Source organism: Grus americana, chromosome 2 (genome assembly GCF_028858705.1).
Source record: "Grus americana isolate bGruAme1 chromosome 2, bGruAme1.mat, whole genome shotgun sequence".
NCBI lineage: Eukaryota > Metazoa > Chordata > Aves > Gruiformes > Gruidae > Grus > Grus americana.
In genome coordinates this window covers 53,763,293-53,777,471 of record NC_072853.1, presented here as the reverse complement: position 1 = coordinate 53,777,471, position 14,179 = coordinate 53,763,293, and the positions used below count along the sequence as shown (strand labels likewise).

The 14,179-nt window shown below is 37.0% G+C and overlaps 1 protein-coding gene across 5 annotated transcripts in view; it reads right to left on the bottom strand.

Moving 5' to 3' along the window:
- SMCHD1 (structural maintenance of chromosomes flexible hinge domain containing 1) overlaps positions 1-14,179 on the bottom strand; it is an 84,222-nt gene that overhangs the window by 44,687 nt on the left and 25,356 nt on the right. For 4 of the 5 annotated variants that reach the window (XM_054815615.1, XM_054815611.1, XM_054815612.1 and 1 more), the window contains exons 9-19: positions 11,908-12,001; positions 11,435-11,645; positions 10,482-10,602; positions 10,198-10,381; positions 9,507-9,704; positions 9,260-9,373; positions 8,704-8,810; positions 8,348-8,430; positions 8,083-8,196; positions 3,120-3,197; positions 2,918-3,037 (exon numbers count right to left, since the gene is read on the bottom strand). In XM_054815615.1, the coding sequence (XP_054671590.1) occupies positions 2,918-3,037; positions 3,120-3,197; positions 8,083-8,196; positions 8,348-8,430; positions 8,704-8,810; positions 9,260-9,373; positions 9,507-9,704; positions 10,198-10,381; positions 10,482-10,602; positions 11,435-11,645; positions 11,908-12,001 (1,424 nt within the window). Of the gene's footprint in view, positions 1-2,917; positions 3,038-3,119; positions 3,198-8,082; positions 8,197-8,347; positions 8,431-8,703; positions 8,811-9,259; positions 9,374-9,506; positions 9,705-10,197; positions 10,382-10,481; positions 10,640-11,434; positions 11,646-11,907; positions 12,002-14,179 lie in introns of those variants that run through there. The other variant, XM_054815616.1, reaches the window with a different exon arrangement.

The following is a 14,179-nucleotide window of genomic DNA, read 5'->3' as shown; positions in this document are numbered from 1 at the left end:
GCTCACAGAATGGTTGAGGTTGGAAGGGTTCTCTGGAGGTCATCTTGTCCAAACCCCCAGCTCAAGCAGGGCCACCTAGAGCCAGCTTCCCAGGAACTTGTCCAGACAGTTTTTGAATATCCCCAAGAATGGAGACTCCACCACCTCTTGGGCAACCTGTGCCAGTGCTCAGTCACCCTCACAGTGAAGAAGTGTTTCCTCATGTGTCAGAGGGAACCTCCTGTGTTTCACATTGTGCCCATTGCCTCTGGTCCTGTCACTGGGCACCACTGAAAAGAGCCTGGCCTCATCTGTTGGAGCGAGTCCAGAGGAGGGCCACGAAGCTGATCAGAGGGATGGAGCACCTCTCCTATAAGGACAGGCTGAGAGAGTTGGGGTTGTTCAGCCTGGAGAAAAGAGAAGGCTCTGGGGAGACCTTATAGCAGCCTTCCAGTACCTGAAGGGGCCTACAGGAAAGCTGGAGAGGGACTGTTTATCAGGGAGTGGAGTGACAGGACAAGGGGTAATGGGTTTAAGCTGAAGGAGGGTCGATTTAGATTAGATGTTAGAAAGAAATTCTTCACTATGAGGGTGGTGAGGTACTGGAACAGGTTGCCCAGAGAGGTTGTGGAGGCCCCATCCCTGGAAGTGTTCAAGACCAGGTTGGATGAGGCAACCCAAACCATTCTATAATTCTATGATCTTCTGCACACCTTCTCTTCAGGTATTTGATGAGATCCCCATGAATCTTCTCCAGGTGGAGAAGACCTAGCTCTCCCAGTCTTTCATAATATGAGAGATGTTCCAGCTCCTTCATCATCTTCATGGCCTTTTGCTGGACTGTCACTTGTGTTCTAATGTCGACTCTGTGTTCTAATGTGATGTGCCCAGAATTCGACACAGTACTCTGGTGTGGCCTCACCAGTGCTGAGTAGAGCGGAAGGATCACCTCCCTCAACCTGCTGGCAACACTCCTAATGCAGCGTAAGATGCTGTTGCCCTCCTTTGCAGCAAGGGCACATTGCTGGCTCACATCCACTCTGCTGTCCGTCAGGGCCCCCAGGCCCTTTTCTGCAAAGCTGTTTTCTAGTCAGTCAGGCACTAGCCGATACCGGTGCATGGGGTTGTTCTTCCCCAGGTGCAAGACTTTACACTTCCCCTTGTTGAACTTCATGAGGTTCCTGTCAGCCCATTTATCCAGCCTGTTGAGGTCCCTCTGGATGGCAGCACAACTCCCTGGTGTATCAGCCACTCTTCTCAGTTTTATGTCATCAGCAAACTTATTGAAGGTACACTCTGTCCCATCATCCAGATCATTAATGAAGATGTTAAACAGGATCAGACTTGGTACTGACCATATTGAGCCCTCAGGTAACCACTAGTTACTGGCCTCCAACTAGACTTTGTGCCATCAATCACCATTCTTCTGGGCTCAGTCGTTCTGCCAGTTGTCAATCCACCTCACTGTCTGCTCATCCAGCCCATACTTCATCAGCTTCTCTATGAGGATCTTATGGGAGACAGTGCTGAAAGCCTTACTGAAGTCTAGACAGACAACACCTATTGCTCACCCCTCATCTATAAAGCTAGTCATTTCACCATACAAGGTTATCAAGACAGTCTTTTGAACTGGAGACTAAAAGCCAGAGACCAAGAGAAGATCTATTTTTTTAATGTATGTATGTAGGACACAAATTTTTTTGATTACTATATACAAGCATGCTTACATAAAAGGATGAGTCTTGGTGACAAGACAGAGCAGGGGATGTATAATCTGTAGTTAGCATATATGTTTGCAAATTAATTTAGCAAGTAAATAACTACAGATTTTCTTTACAGTGAATTATGATGCAGAGAATTAAAAATACAGATTTTTTTTAAAATCCTATGAAATCTCATTTAGAGATAACACTCCTTTGTAATTTAAAAATGAATTGTCTTTCATGTTTCTGGACAGAAAGAGCAACTTCAAACTAGTCTACAGCTTTAACCTTTTTTTGTAAGCATATGCCTATTTTCCCAGAAAATGAAGTCTTTTCAGCAAAAAAGAAATAAAACTTCCTCAGAGAAAGGCTTATAAATAAAGACTGACCAGCCACTAACAGATAAATGCACACAAATAAGTTAGGAAATAAAATTAACATCTTAGAGGATGAGAGAAACAGGACTAGCAAGGCTGTACCAGAAACATGACATAACCATACACTGTATATCTTATGGTCTTCATTAAAGTCAGAATCCACAAATTTTCTTGGGAAGATATGACCAGTCACATACTATTTTAGGCCACGTACATACATGCATACCAGCGTGTACGGCAAGACAGAGTAACATCAGTCATATTTAATAGTATTATTTCTAGTCTGGTATTCCAGCAAGTATTTTATGATGGTTAATCTGAAGATACACAACCATTATAACTGAATGAGAATTTACTTTTGCATAGGATTTTCCTTCTAATTAAAAAAAAAAAAAAAAGATACTTCAATCTCAACATGCATATTTTAAATGCATAATCTGGTTTTGAATTAATTTCTCTGTGGTTCATGCATGAAAGTTGGTCTAATAAATACCGGTTTTATGAAAGAATATTTATGCCAATGGCATGAGAAAAAAGGGTGATTATAATTAAGTAGAAGTTTATTTTTATTAAGTACATTTAGGAAAGTTCACATCAGGGAAAAGCTTTCGATTCCATCAACATCTTACTTTTTTGTAAAAGTGACTGTATAGCAGAGCCAATATGTTACAGGTGAGATCAAAACCTATTAGACAAAAAAAATCATTTTTTCCTGAATCTACTTCATATTTGACATGCAAACGTTACTTTTCAGTGCTGAAAATTACCTCTCAACTAAAACATGAATAATTTTTATATACAATGAATCAAATAGAAACATTAAAACTGAAAGAAAATTGGTGTGATTGGAATTCTTACCTATAATAGTAAATTTAAATATTTTAGATGGTAGAGGCCTTCCTGCATAAGTGTCTGCATTACTTTCATTCAAGACTACTTGCAGTTTCAAGGTGTAGTTCCCAAGTTTCTGAAGATTTTCTAAACAGAAATACAAAGACTATTAGACAGCAAAAAAGGTAAAATTATAAATAAACTGAAAGTACTGCATATATGAACTTACCCATTTTTTTAAACCAGTATGGCCATTTGCCTCCGTGCTGACTGATATGGGAAATTATTTCTTTATTCCCAGTAGGTGCTGAAAAACAATCAATCAGCTACATGTATTTAGATTTTACACTATAATTCTTCATTTTTTTTCCAGTATTACTAACACTCATTAAGTATTACTGTAATTTCTAAGTCTAATAAGTATAAATTCAGCTTCACAATTAATCACATGATCATAGCCAAAAAATTTAATTCTCTACCTAATCCCATTTTAATTAAACATTCCTAGCCTCAGACACATTAAACTGAAAGCAGCATTAAGTCTGAGAAGTTGTAGGCCGTGCACTCCACACTGGCAACTGATCAACTTGACAAACGACCATAACAAATTAGCTTAAATGGGAGCAATGGTAAATATGTGCAGTTGACTGAATCTATAATCAAGGAAAAAGGAACATTCCTTTTTTGCTCCAAATTATTGTATCTGTCTTTATAAAAACTTCTGCAGCATTAAGACGCATCCAGAAAGAAAACTTGTTGAAACTTCAAGGCAATTTTTTAGTGACTGATTCTATAACCTAAGATAAATACAGGAATAAGATTTATTGTCTGAAACTTCAAGTTAATATTGTTTTACAAAATATAACTTAGAATAAATATACATTGTGACTGCAACAAGACTACACAGAATAAAAAGAACAGCAGTAAAAATACACATTGTTCTATAGCTAAGTACAACTGTTTCAGGTCCTGTTCTTGCACCAAATTGCATACATAAGATAACAGTTGTCAACTTTCTTAGGTGTATTTCTTTGAATGTGTAATTCTGGAATATTGGGTTATTAAAATAAAGTTTGATGGTGTTTTGTAGTAAGAGCTAATTCAGTTTTCTGTATCCGGGTTTCTTCCACCTTTAGTAGTTATTAACACTGAGAAAACAGAACTTCTCAAGTGAGTGCAGTTTTCCTATTGCAGTGTCAACTGCCACCAAGTTAAACTGAAAGTCTCTGTATTATGAAGATGCACACCTTTCTTCTTGTATTGCCCCAATATAGACAGATAATCTAAGGTGGAAATTTATCTGTAGGAAGTGAAGAAAATCTAATACTTCTGTGCATAATGATACACAAAAGATGACAATAAAACAAATGGCACCTCGGAAGATACCAAATGAGAAACCCCTGGCTTTTAAAGGCAGGGCTGTTATGTTCTGATGTTCTCTTCTAAAAGAGGCGACAATACAAACAGCAGTTCTATGCAAGAAAGTTATCAGGTATGTCCAACGTTGTTGTTGTGGTCTCTGCGATGAAGAAATATCCTGATGTTTCATTTGAACAACAGACTAAATTATTTCAGTGGAGCCACATGCAAAGATTTAGAACTTTCTTGGTAATTTCTCAACTTTTTCCTTTGGTAGAGGAAAAGCCCTTCAAATACTTTCTATTAGTAGTGATTAATGAACTCTCCTCTGTTGTTTTGCTAGAAAGCACCATTAGGACTTCCTAAGCACCATGTTCTTTTCCTGACACTTCCATACAAACATTATGAATATTATCAGTAGCCCTACAATTACTGAGATACAGAAGGCTGCACTTCGTGCAAACTATGTGTATCAAACAGCTCAAGAAATTCACTTTATAGACACTGTAAGGTTTTGCAAAAAATACAAACCTGAGGTTAAATTATATAAATTTGGTTGGTTTTCCTCATGCGGAAACAGAAAAGAATTCTCATTCATTGTTGCAGGGGGTATTTTTGTTTATTGTGGGGGGGTTGTTTATTGTCTGAAACCTTTTGGAAATAAGTGTTCTTCTAGAGGCAAAAAGGTACCTTTTACTCACAGGATTACTACGGCACCAATGTTTGCTTTTCACATGAATAAGGTTTCCATATATAATATTCTGAAAACAGATAACTAAGTGTCCCTGCTATGGTATAATATAAATCCATGGAGGGTACAGACAGAAGGAAAACATCTGTGATTTTGTTTCAAATGATTTATTAACAGCTGATGGGCATAGCCTTCCTGAACTAGGAGAATTCAATGGTGCATGTCAGAGAGAGAGATCAATCTGAACAGCACCTCTCATTGTGATTTACAGGAGGGAAATGGCAAGATAATTGTTTGGTTAGAAGAACAGTCAACTAAGTTCTAAAAAACACTTCAGTGATGAAAAGTTTGCTGAAGAGCTCAAAAACCTGAAAAGATGCCTCACTATTGCCACAGCACCTACTTGAGTATTTTAACAGAGATACCTACAATTTAATTGAATAATTGGAAATTATTTAAAAATAATCTTCTTCGACAGAAAAGCTTATTTCTCAGCCTCACCTTAGACAAAAACCACCCAGGCATGACTTTGAAAAAAGTTTTCCCAGAACCCAGCTTTCCTGAGCACCCTCTCTTTCCTGGCAGCCTCCTTCCATCAACCTTAACCTGAAATTTTAGAGCGAGCCTTAGAAAAAAGAACCCACTGATGGCCCAGGAAAAAAAACAACACATCCAAACAAGCAAAACAAATAAAAACCCCTCAGAGCCCTGTTCTCCTGGCAGTCCACGCCTCCCTTTGGCAGACACTTTCCATAGGCAGTCTCTCTCTTCATCTTACTCCTTCATCTGATAGCCCCTTCGTATTCCTGCTCCACCTAGACCCTTCAAGCTTTCTCCTTCTCTCAGCTCTAACCCATAACCTCAACCTTATTTTTTGGCCAAACCTTGCAAGCCTCACGTCACCATGGCCCAGACAAAAAATTTCTCATGTCCCACTGTCTTGCCAGTCCTCACCTCCTTTGTCCAAACCTTGGAAAAGGTGCTCCTGCCATGGCCCAGACAAGAAGTTTCTCACAGACTAGTTCTCCTGCTATGACACCCTTTCCTTCGGCAGCTCCTTTTATCCACACCAGACCCCTCGCCTTTATCATTCTCTCAACCCTAATTCAAACCCTAATTTTGAATTGAACCTTGTATAAGGCTCCCCAGTAACAGACCACATAAGCAGCTCCTCATAGGTCAAATATCTTGGCAGTCCACAGTGTATTTTGCCAGGTATTCCACTCTTCAAAAGAGAAGAAAAACTTTTTATACGATATAAGATGTTTGCTGTTGGCCTTCATATGGGTGTAACCACTTTAGTACAAATGAGAGCTTTATATTATGAGAGAGACTAGGGGTTTGAATTTGACAGGTATGCCATACCCAAACTGCCGCTTACAGGACTTATTCATTGTTCTGGTGAAGATCGGGGGGGAAATTACACTAGTGATTCCTAAATTAACTACAGACAGAAGTTAAGATAGGAAGCAGTAAAACCAGTTATAAGTACAAATTTCCATCGATGAATCAAAGTGGTCAGGAAACACAAAAGGTCTGAAGATAGATCAAGAGAGGCGTGACCACCAGGTCGAGGGAGGTGATCCTGCCCCTCTACTCTGCTCTTGTGAGACCCCACCTGGAGTACTGCATCCAGCTCTGGGGGCCCCAGTGCAGGAGAGACATGGAGCTGCTGGAGTGAGTCCAGAGGAGGGCCATGAAGCTGATCAGAGGGCTGGAGCACCTCTCCTATGAGGACAGGCTGAGAGAGTTGGGGTTGTTCAGCCTGGAGAAAAGAAGGCTCTGGGGAGATCTAATTGCAGCTTTCCAGTACCTGAAGGGGCCTACAGGAAAGCTGGAGAGGGACTGTTTATGAGGGAGTGTAGTGACAGGACAAGGGGTAATGGGTTTAAGCTGAAGGAGGGTCGATTTAGATTAGATGTTAGAAAGAAATTCTTTACTGTTAGAGTGGTGAGGTACTGGAACAGGTTGCCCAGAGAGGTTGTGGAGGCCCCATCCCTGGAAGTGTTCAAGGCCAGGCTGGATGAGGCTTTGTGCAGTGTGGTCTAGTGGAGGGTGCCCCTGCCCATGGCAGGGGGGTTGGAACTAGATGATCTTTGAGGTCCATTCCAACCCAAACCATTCTATGATTCTATGATAGACTTTTCAATGATCAGAGGCAAAGGGCAAACTTAGTTTTATTTCTCTTAGCAACAACACTGACAGAACACAGTAGAAACATCATGCCTCTTTCAAGTTTATACATTCTGAAGTCAGGATGGTCTACCTTAGATAAGGCTGCAAAACATTGACTTGTCCCCCAGGCTGCTGGCAAATACAATCTGATAATCTGTACTATGCGAACACGTTTTTTTTCAATTCAAACCTCTTTATACCCCAGCACACTACCTTGCACAATGGCCATGCACAGCAGACGGTCCCCATACAAGTGCCATTGAATACCATGTGTAGTCTTATGACACGTATATTAAACTGAAGCTAAGATTTTCCTATTGTATATGGAAAGAAACAAAGCAAACAAGATTTTAAGTTTCTGTAAGTTTCAAATATATTTGACACATGTAGGATTGGAGTTCTCAGCGAATTTAGCATTGTAATTCTGTGTTCAACACTCATCTGAGTAATTTCAGCTGCCTCAGAGAGAACACAATTCTTCAACAAATGCAAAGAAAGAATATCAAGTGAAGCATCCATAAAATGGAAACCACAAAACAGTAACTCAGAAGAAATGTTTTTAAAATTCTACAAGTGACTTTAAGTTAGATACCAAACAAGTCTGGTCCCTACTTTTATGCAGCTAATGTGGATTGCTATGTTAATTACAGAAACATTACCATTTTAGTCACGTTCTTATGTGTATTAAGTAGACAGCCTGGAATTGATAGGCCTTCCTTACATGTGCAAGAAGATGTAATCATAATAGAGCATTAAGACATTAAACAACTGGCATTCAAGCAATTGTCATTTCATGAAACGTGGCTTTAGAGTACTACATGATCTGATGGGATATGGACCTTAAAATTAAAAGCTATGTCCACCTATCGGGTTCTAATATGTATTATATGCATATACACAAAGAAATATATTATCCATTATGCATTTTTAAAATAATAGGCTCACGTAAATATACTGAAATACTTACAATGTAAAATAACCTTGAGTTCAACAAGAAGTTTCTTTGAACCTCCATGGCTTGTACCTGGAAGTTTTTGCATTGGTTCTCCTTTTTTATTCAAAATTTCTATTCTTAATGCTCCTGTATTTAAAAGGAAAAATGACGGACTTTTAAAATATACTGTGTATTATAAGAAATTAGAGATTTCAGTATCCTTGGTTTTTTAACATGAGTACATAATATAATTTCAAATTCACATTTTACTTTTCACTATTTGGAAGAAAAAATATACCTATTGGTGTACCAGCAAATCTTGTTTCATTTGGTAATAACTCATCTCCTTCAGGCCATGTTACTGATAATTTGTCAGGAAGTCTAGTGAAAAAAAGAATGAACAGTTTTCCTATGAGTTAAAAACAGGGTAATTTATCTTTAGTAGAATACATACAAATATTTTTGGGGAGGATCTCACCCCCTTCCCCTCGAACTATTTCTTCTTGGCTTAAAGTTCTAGGTTTTTTTGTTTCTACTGAAACAGTTGACTGCTTTCCCATTTGGGAATAAAATTGAACTTTTTTTTGTTCCTGAAGAAATACTAAAACTGTTATTATGACCTCCACAAGTAAATAATTACAATTTAGAGCTTACCTTGCCATTTCATCCTCTATGTATTTTTTAACAGCTTTGTCAGACACTGTTCTGTCAAGTTTTGAGATTGGAATAGTTTTCATTTCAGCATACAATGCCTGAGGTTTCTGAAAAAAATAATTATAAGATTATAAGATTATAATATGTCAGAGAAGAAATACCTCTCTATCAAGGGACTAGACAAGTCGACATAGACATAATGCAATATGGTAACAAATACTACCTGTGACTTCGCAAGACACCGTTCTAAAATTTGCTGAAATCACAAATGTTAAGAATGGATGCACGACATACTGTTGATACCAACTGTGATACTCTACTTCGTATGTGAATTTAAACAAATCAGATCATTGATCGTGAATAATAATTTTAATATATTCACATTAAGACTAATGTAACTAAGCAGTTTGATTATTTCTAGATTGCTGAATCTAAAAAAATTTCCATAATTTTCAACAGTTATTTAAAAGTCTTTTAAATAAGTCTGACCCAGGATTATGTTTAAAGATTCCATAGGCATACTAGGTGTGTGAATCCTTTTTTATATTTGTCATACCAAGGCAATTTGAACCTCTCCTCCAGTGGCAAATATATCTCCATCATGGTCTCCATACAAAAAAAATTTCTCAATACTTCCATAGAATATTGGAAGAGTCTTAACAGTTTTCACCTGTGAAGAGAAGAGAACAATTAATGTCAATACATTACTTCTGCATCAAAGGTATAGTATTGGCCTTTTATAGGGTTCAAATGCTCTATTACAAAACAAACAAAACCCCAACATCAGTGAGCAATTAACTCACCAGCTGTCCAGTTTTGTATGTTTTCCCATCCCACTCTATTGCAGCATATGTTGTCCAAGGGCTCTGCATTCTTTTGGATGGTAAATCAGTACGTGTAGTTACTCCTTTAAAACCTGTGAATTTTATCTGTTTATCGTATTTTTCATGACAGTCTTTGAGCCACAAAGCAAATTCTCTGTCAATTTTCATTCGCTGCTCCTATAAAGAGATTACAAAGAAATACATGTTATTAATGTATTACAAAATTTAAATCTGACAACTTCAGAAATATGAACAATTCTAAGAGTACAGTGATATCATACTAAAAAACCCTCAAATTCTTCAGCTTGGAAACACTACAAAATTCTAGGAAAGCTGTAATACTAGCCAGAGAAAGTGTGTCCCCAGCACCCCTATTCCTCTACGAAAAGGGTCTTTCCACAAAAACTGTCATAACAACTGGATCAAGTCATTAAGAAAATGAAAAAGCCTAAATCTTTTTTTTTTTTTTTCCAGATTTAAAGAGTCAGCTTTACTACTCACTAAAACTGAGAGGAGAGTCTGCTACAAAGTCATGCGTAAGTGCCCAAGGTGAAAGTTCTTCAGAAACCGGGTAATATTCAGTGACACAAACACATAACTAGTAACAGTTTCTATATCGTATGCATTAAACTTTGCTAAGAAGAAATACTTCATAGAATAAAATGGTCACCTGTCCATTGAAGATTCTAGTGAACAGAGTATTCTTATCTTTTAGCTTCAGCTCCAGATCCATGAAAGTGAGTTTGTTTGTGCTGACCTGGAACTTGTCATTGGTAAATAATGCACCAGAAATTCTGTTGAAGCATTCAACTGGTGCCAATCCTCTCTTCTTTGGAGGAGCACACCAATCAAAGCTTAAACAAAAGGAGAAAGATATTAAACCCCTTTTTATAAAGAGAGGTTTACATTACAGAAACAGACTGGTTGACATTGCAGAAACAGATTACCACTTACTCTTCCACAGTTGTGTATGGTATCAATCTTCCATTCCAAAAACATTCAAAAATAGGCCTTTTTCCTCTGGCACCCTTTTCTACTATAAAGCAGTCTTCATCGTCATCGTCATCGTTTAATTCTTGATTAAAAAGAAGACAGTCTCCATGAATAAATTTCTTTAAAAAATGAATATAATATAAAAAACTAGAGCAGTCTAAATTAAATAATTATCCGTACTTACTAAGTTAGGCACAGTAGCAGTACACATGGTATCAACCTAGCTATATACAATATTAGGATTTTTGTTTTTCTGTTTAAGAAATACCAAGTAGAAAAACTAAGGAAAGCTAAGGAAAAATTTTAAACAGGGATTGAATAATAATAGCAAAGCTGCCAAATTTTCAAATTTGAATATTATTTTTTCCCCTTATTTACAACTGATGTTCTTCTAATATCATAAAATCTTGTCACAATTGAACTCAAGATTTGTTTTGTCAAAAAAAAAAATTACCAACACAAATTATTTTAAAACCCTAGCATCTGAAAACTCATCAAGACTGGATAAAACAAATTTTAAATTAAGGACTTAGACTACATGATGTCCTCTGCGGTATTCCGATGTTAGAATCTCTTGAATCAAACTTCTGGTGTTTCATTACTTTCTCGAAGCAAAGATCTAACAGTCAGGAAAGTGGAAATGTTTCAATCAGCCTGCATTCCGTAAGAGTTTACAGTTTGAAATCAGATGGCGTTATGTCAAAGATCAGGTTTACATGAAGGAGTTACCACAACCACCAATTTGTTCACAGGATTTCTTCATCCACAAGGACGTGAACTTTTCTGTTCTGCCATAACCCAAATTAGATAACAATTTACACTTCAATTTAAATTGTTCTAGTTTCTGTTTTATTAAAACAGAGTAGTAGGATTGTCTGTAATAGGACTGATAAGCAGTAAAACATTTCACTCACTTGATGGGAAACATGGATCATCAGGGTATGTTTCTTTATCATACAGGAAGGGATGATATCGGATGATGCCTTCCACAATACCTTCTCCTTCAACATGTGCCTTAAACTCAAAACTATCTGCTGCAGTATTTATATACAATGTCTGCATGTCATCTTTGATCTCCCTAAGATTGACAATCTTCGGTACTTTTCCTTTTTCAAACATTGAAATCTGGAAAAAAATAAAAAGTTGATTTTCCGTAGACCAAAAAACCTACAGTAATTAGCATTTATGACATTTATCTTAACTGTTAGCAAAATTAATTAGTTCCTATGCTGCAATGATAAACAGTATTACTTTTAAAAAAATAAATTACATACATATCTTAAAATGCTGCTGTAGTTCAAAATGCATGACTAAAGAGAAACAAGCACAATATGAAATAAGATGCCATCAAAGAAGAATTTTGACTGATAAGTATAAAACCTCTTACTTGAATGTCAATGTTGTTGAAAGGGCTTACGTCTTTTGTTACAGCATTAGTTTCGTTTCCTTTTGGTCCATGGATATAATAGTGATAGATATGTCTGAAATACATATTAAACAAAAAATAAATCTCAGAAAGTGAAATTTTAAAATTGCACATTATAATTTTTAAAAATCTAAATAAACTCTTATTTTTTTTTTAAATATAACTGGTTCATTGCATTGTTATAAATCAACTCCATGACAACACGTATGTGTGGGACAGAAGATTTACTAAAGGGAGTGACAGTCCTTTCAAGTCTCATCTGCCTCATGATCCTAATCATATTAGGATCAATTTTTGGATAAAATAATTATAAACATTACAAATTGGAAAATAATATAAGTAAAAAAAATGATGATTGTTACACGGCTACAGAACCTTTACATCAAAGTGTAAACTAGTAAAACTACTATAATTTGTTCTGCACTTCAGGGATTAAAAAGAAGTACAGCCAAATAGCTTCCCACGTATTGTTTCTGAAATCAGCTTTGTACTGACCATTTAATAGTAATGGAAGTGTTTAACAAACAATCAGTATCCTTAAGTTATTTACACAAAAGTAAAGACACCCCATTTGAATATAGGCAGCAGTCATGGATGTGATCTGCATATTAGAAATAATTTTTCTGTTTGTAAATATTTTCTAATGGCACCCTTGCTCATCTAAGAAACTCCAAAATAATCCACACCATCAGATAGGTAATTATTTTCATAGAGTTATGAAGTTAGAGAAAACTGTGGAACTTAACCCCATTTACTTCAATTTTTCAGCAAGCTAGCTAATTCTTCCAACTTCAAAGACTGAGTCCTTAAACCTCAGGGTGGTGGTTTGGAGAAAAATGAGATTATACATGTCGATGGGACTGAACGTATTAAGGAAGATAAATGCACCTGCAAGCGTTTATAATTGCTTTGCTTCTGACATCCACTGCACTAAATGCACCCCAAGGAGAAATCTGTGTTCCCAGACAAAATCTGGGTTCTCCTCAGGGTCTCATTGCTCAGGACTTTAGAGCAGACTGGTATGTCCAAACTGTTTAGTATTTTTTCTGCATCTCCTCCAGACCTCAGAAAGTGCTCTCATGGCCTTAAGACATAGTTATTTTGGGGGTTCATCTCCTCTCCCTCCCCTTCAAAGTATCCAAAACAATATGAGGGCTGTGCTGTAGCCCATTCGAGCAGAATGAAACTGGTATCATGCATGTGTGGCAAAAGGCATGGCAGGAGGGTATGTGGAGGTGGTTTGAGGAGAAAAAGGCCATTACAGCTGAATTAGTGATGCAGGATTGTGTAGCACTGGGAAGTTGCATGTGAATGGGTTTACTGTAATAGCTACAGGGCATACACCTGAATAATTGCACCTGGGTTTCATCTCAAACGGAGGCAGTTCTTTCACTTCGACAGATCACTGGAATGAACTAACACACACCTAAGTGTGGATGTTCACCAGAACACCACCTAGAAGCTAAGGAGGGACCCAAGTTATCTGTCAGTGCAGATATACCCCTACATGTTCATAAAGTTAAAAAGGGTTTCAGCCACAATTTCTTACATGCAACAGTGAATGATCTTTCATATAAGGTATTGTCTAATCCTTATACTAATTGTCATATTATCTATTATTATTAATTACAGGTAACAAAAATAAAATTATAGCTTGAAAATCAAGTTCTGTGGTTTGCCAGATTTCAAAACTGGGCTGTGATTTCACAGATAGATCTTAACAGATAAGCCCACACAATTCACAGGTATCACAGACTTCCAGATCTCCAGGCTCTGCAGGCCCACTGCTGATACTATTATAGTACTGAGTTGACAGTATCGTGTATCATTCTCCCTCTTAAACGTGGATGGCTTCAGCAGCTTTTTTTGTTTTGTTTCAAAAACAAAACGAGAAAGAATTATATGTAAATAGAAAGCTAGATATCAAGGTTAGGAGCACAGTTGAGAGAAAAGTAACTTAGCAAGTTATTAATACTCAGATATCTAATTATTACATTAATATAACTATGAAATTGAATGGGTTAATAATTAGATTGGATAATTATGTATCCATTATCAAGCCACATTGAAAATGATGTTTGTAAACATCCTTGTTTAGATGGGGGGGGGGCCTCATTCAGTTGTGCTAGTTTCTGTGAAATCAGTTAGCTAGGAGACTAATTGTGGAATAAAGCCAACAACTAAGCAGAAAAAGGAATTAATTCATATTTATCTTTGTTAGTAGTCCACTTTT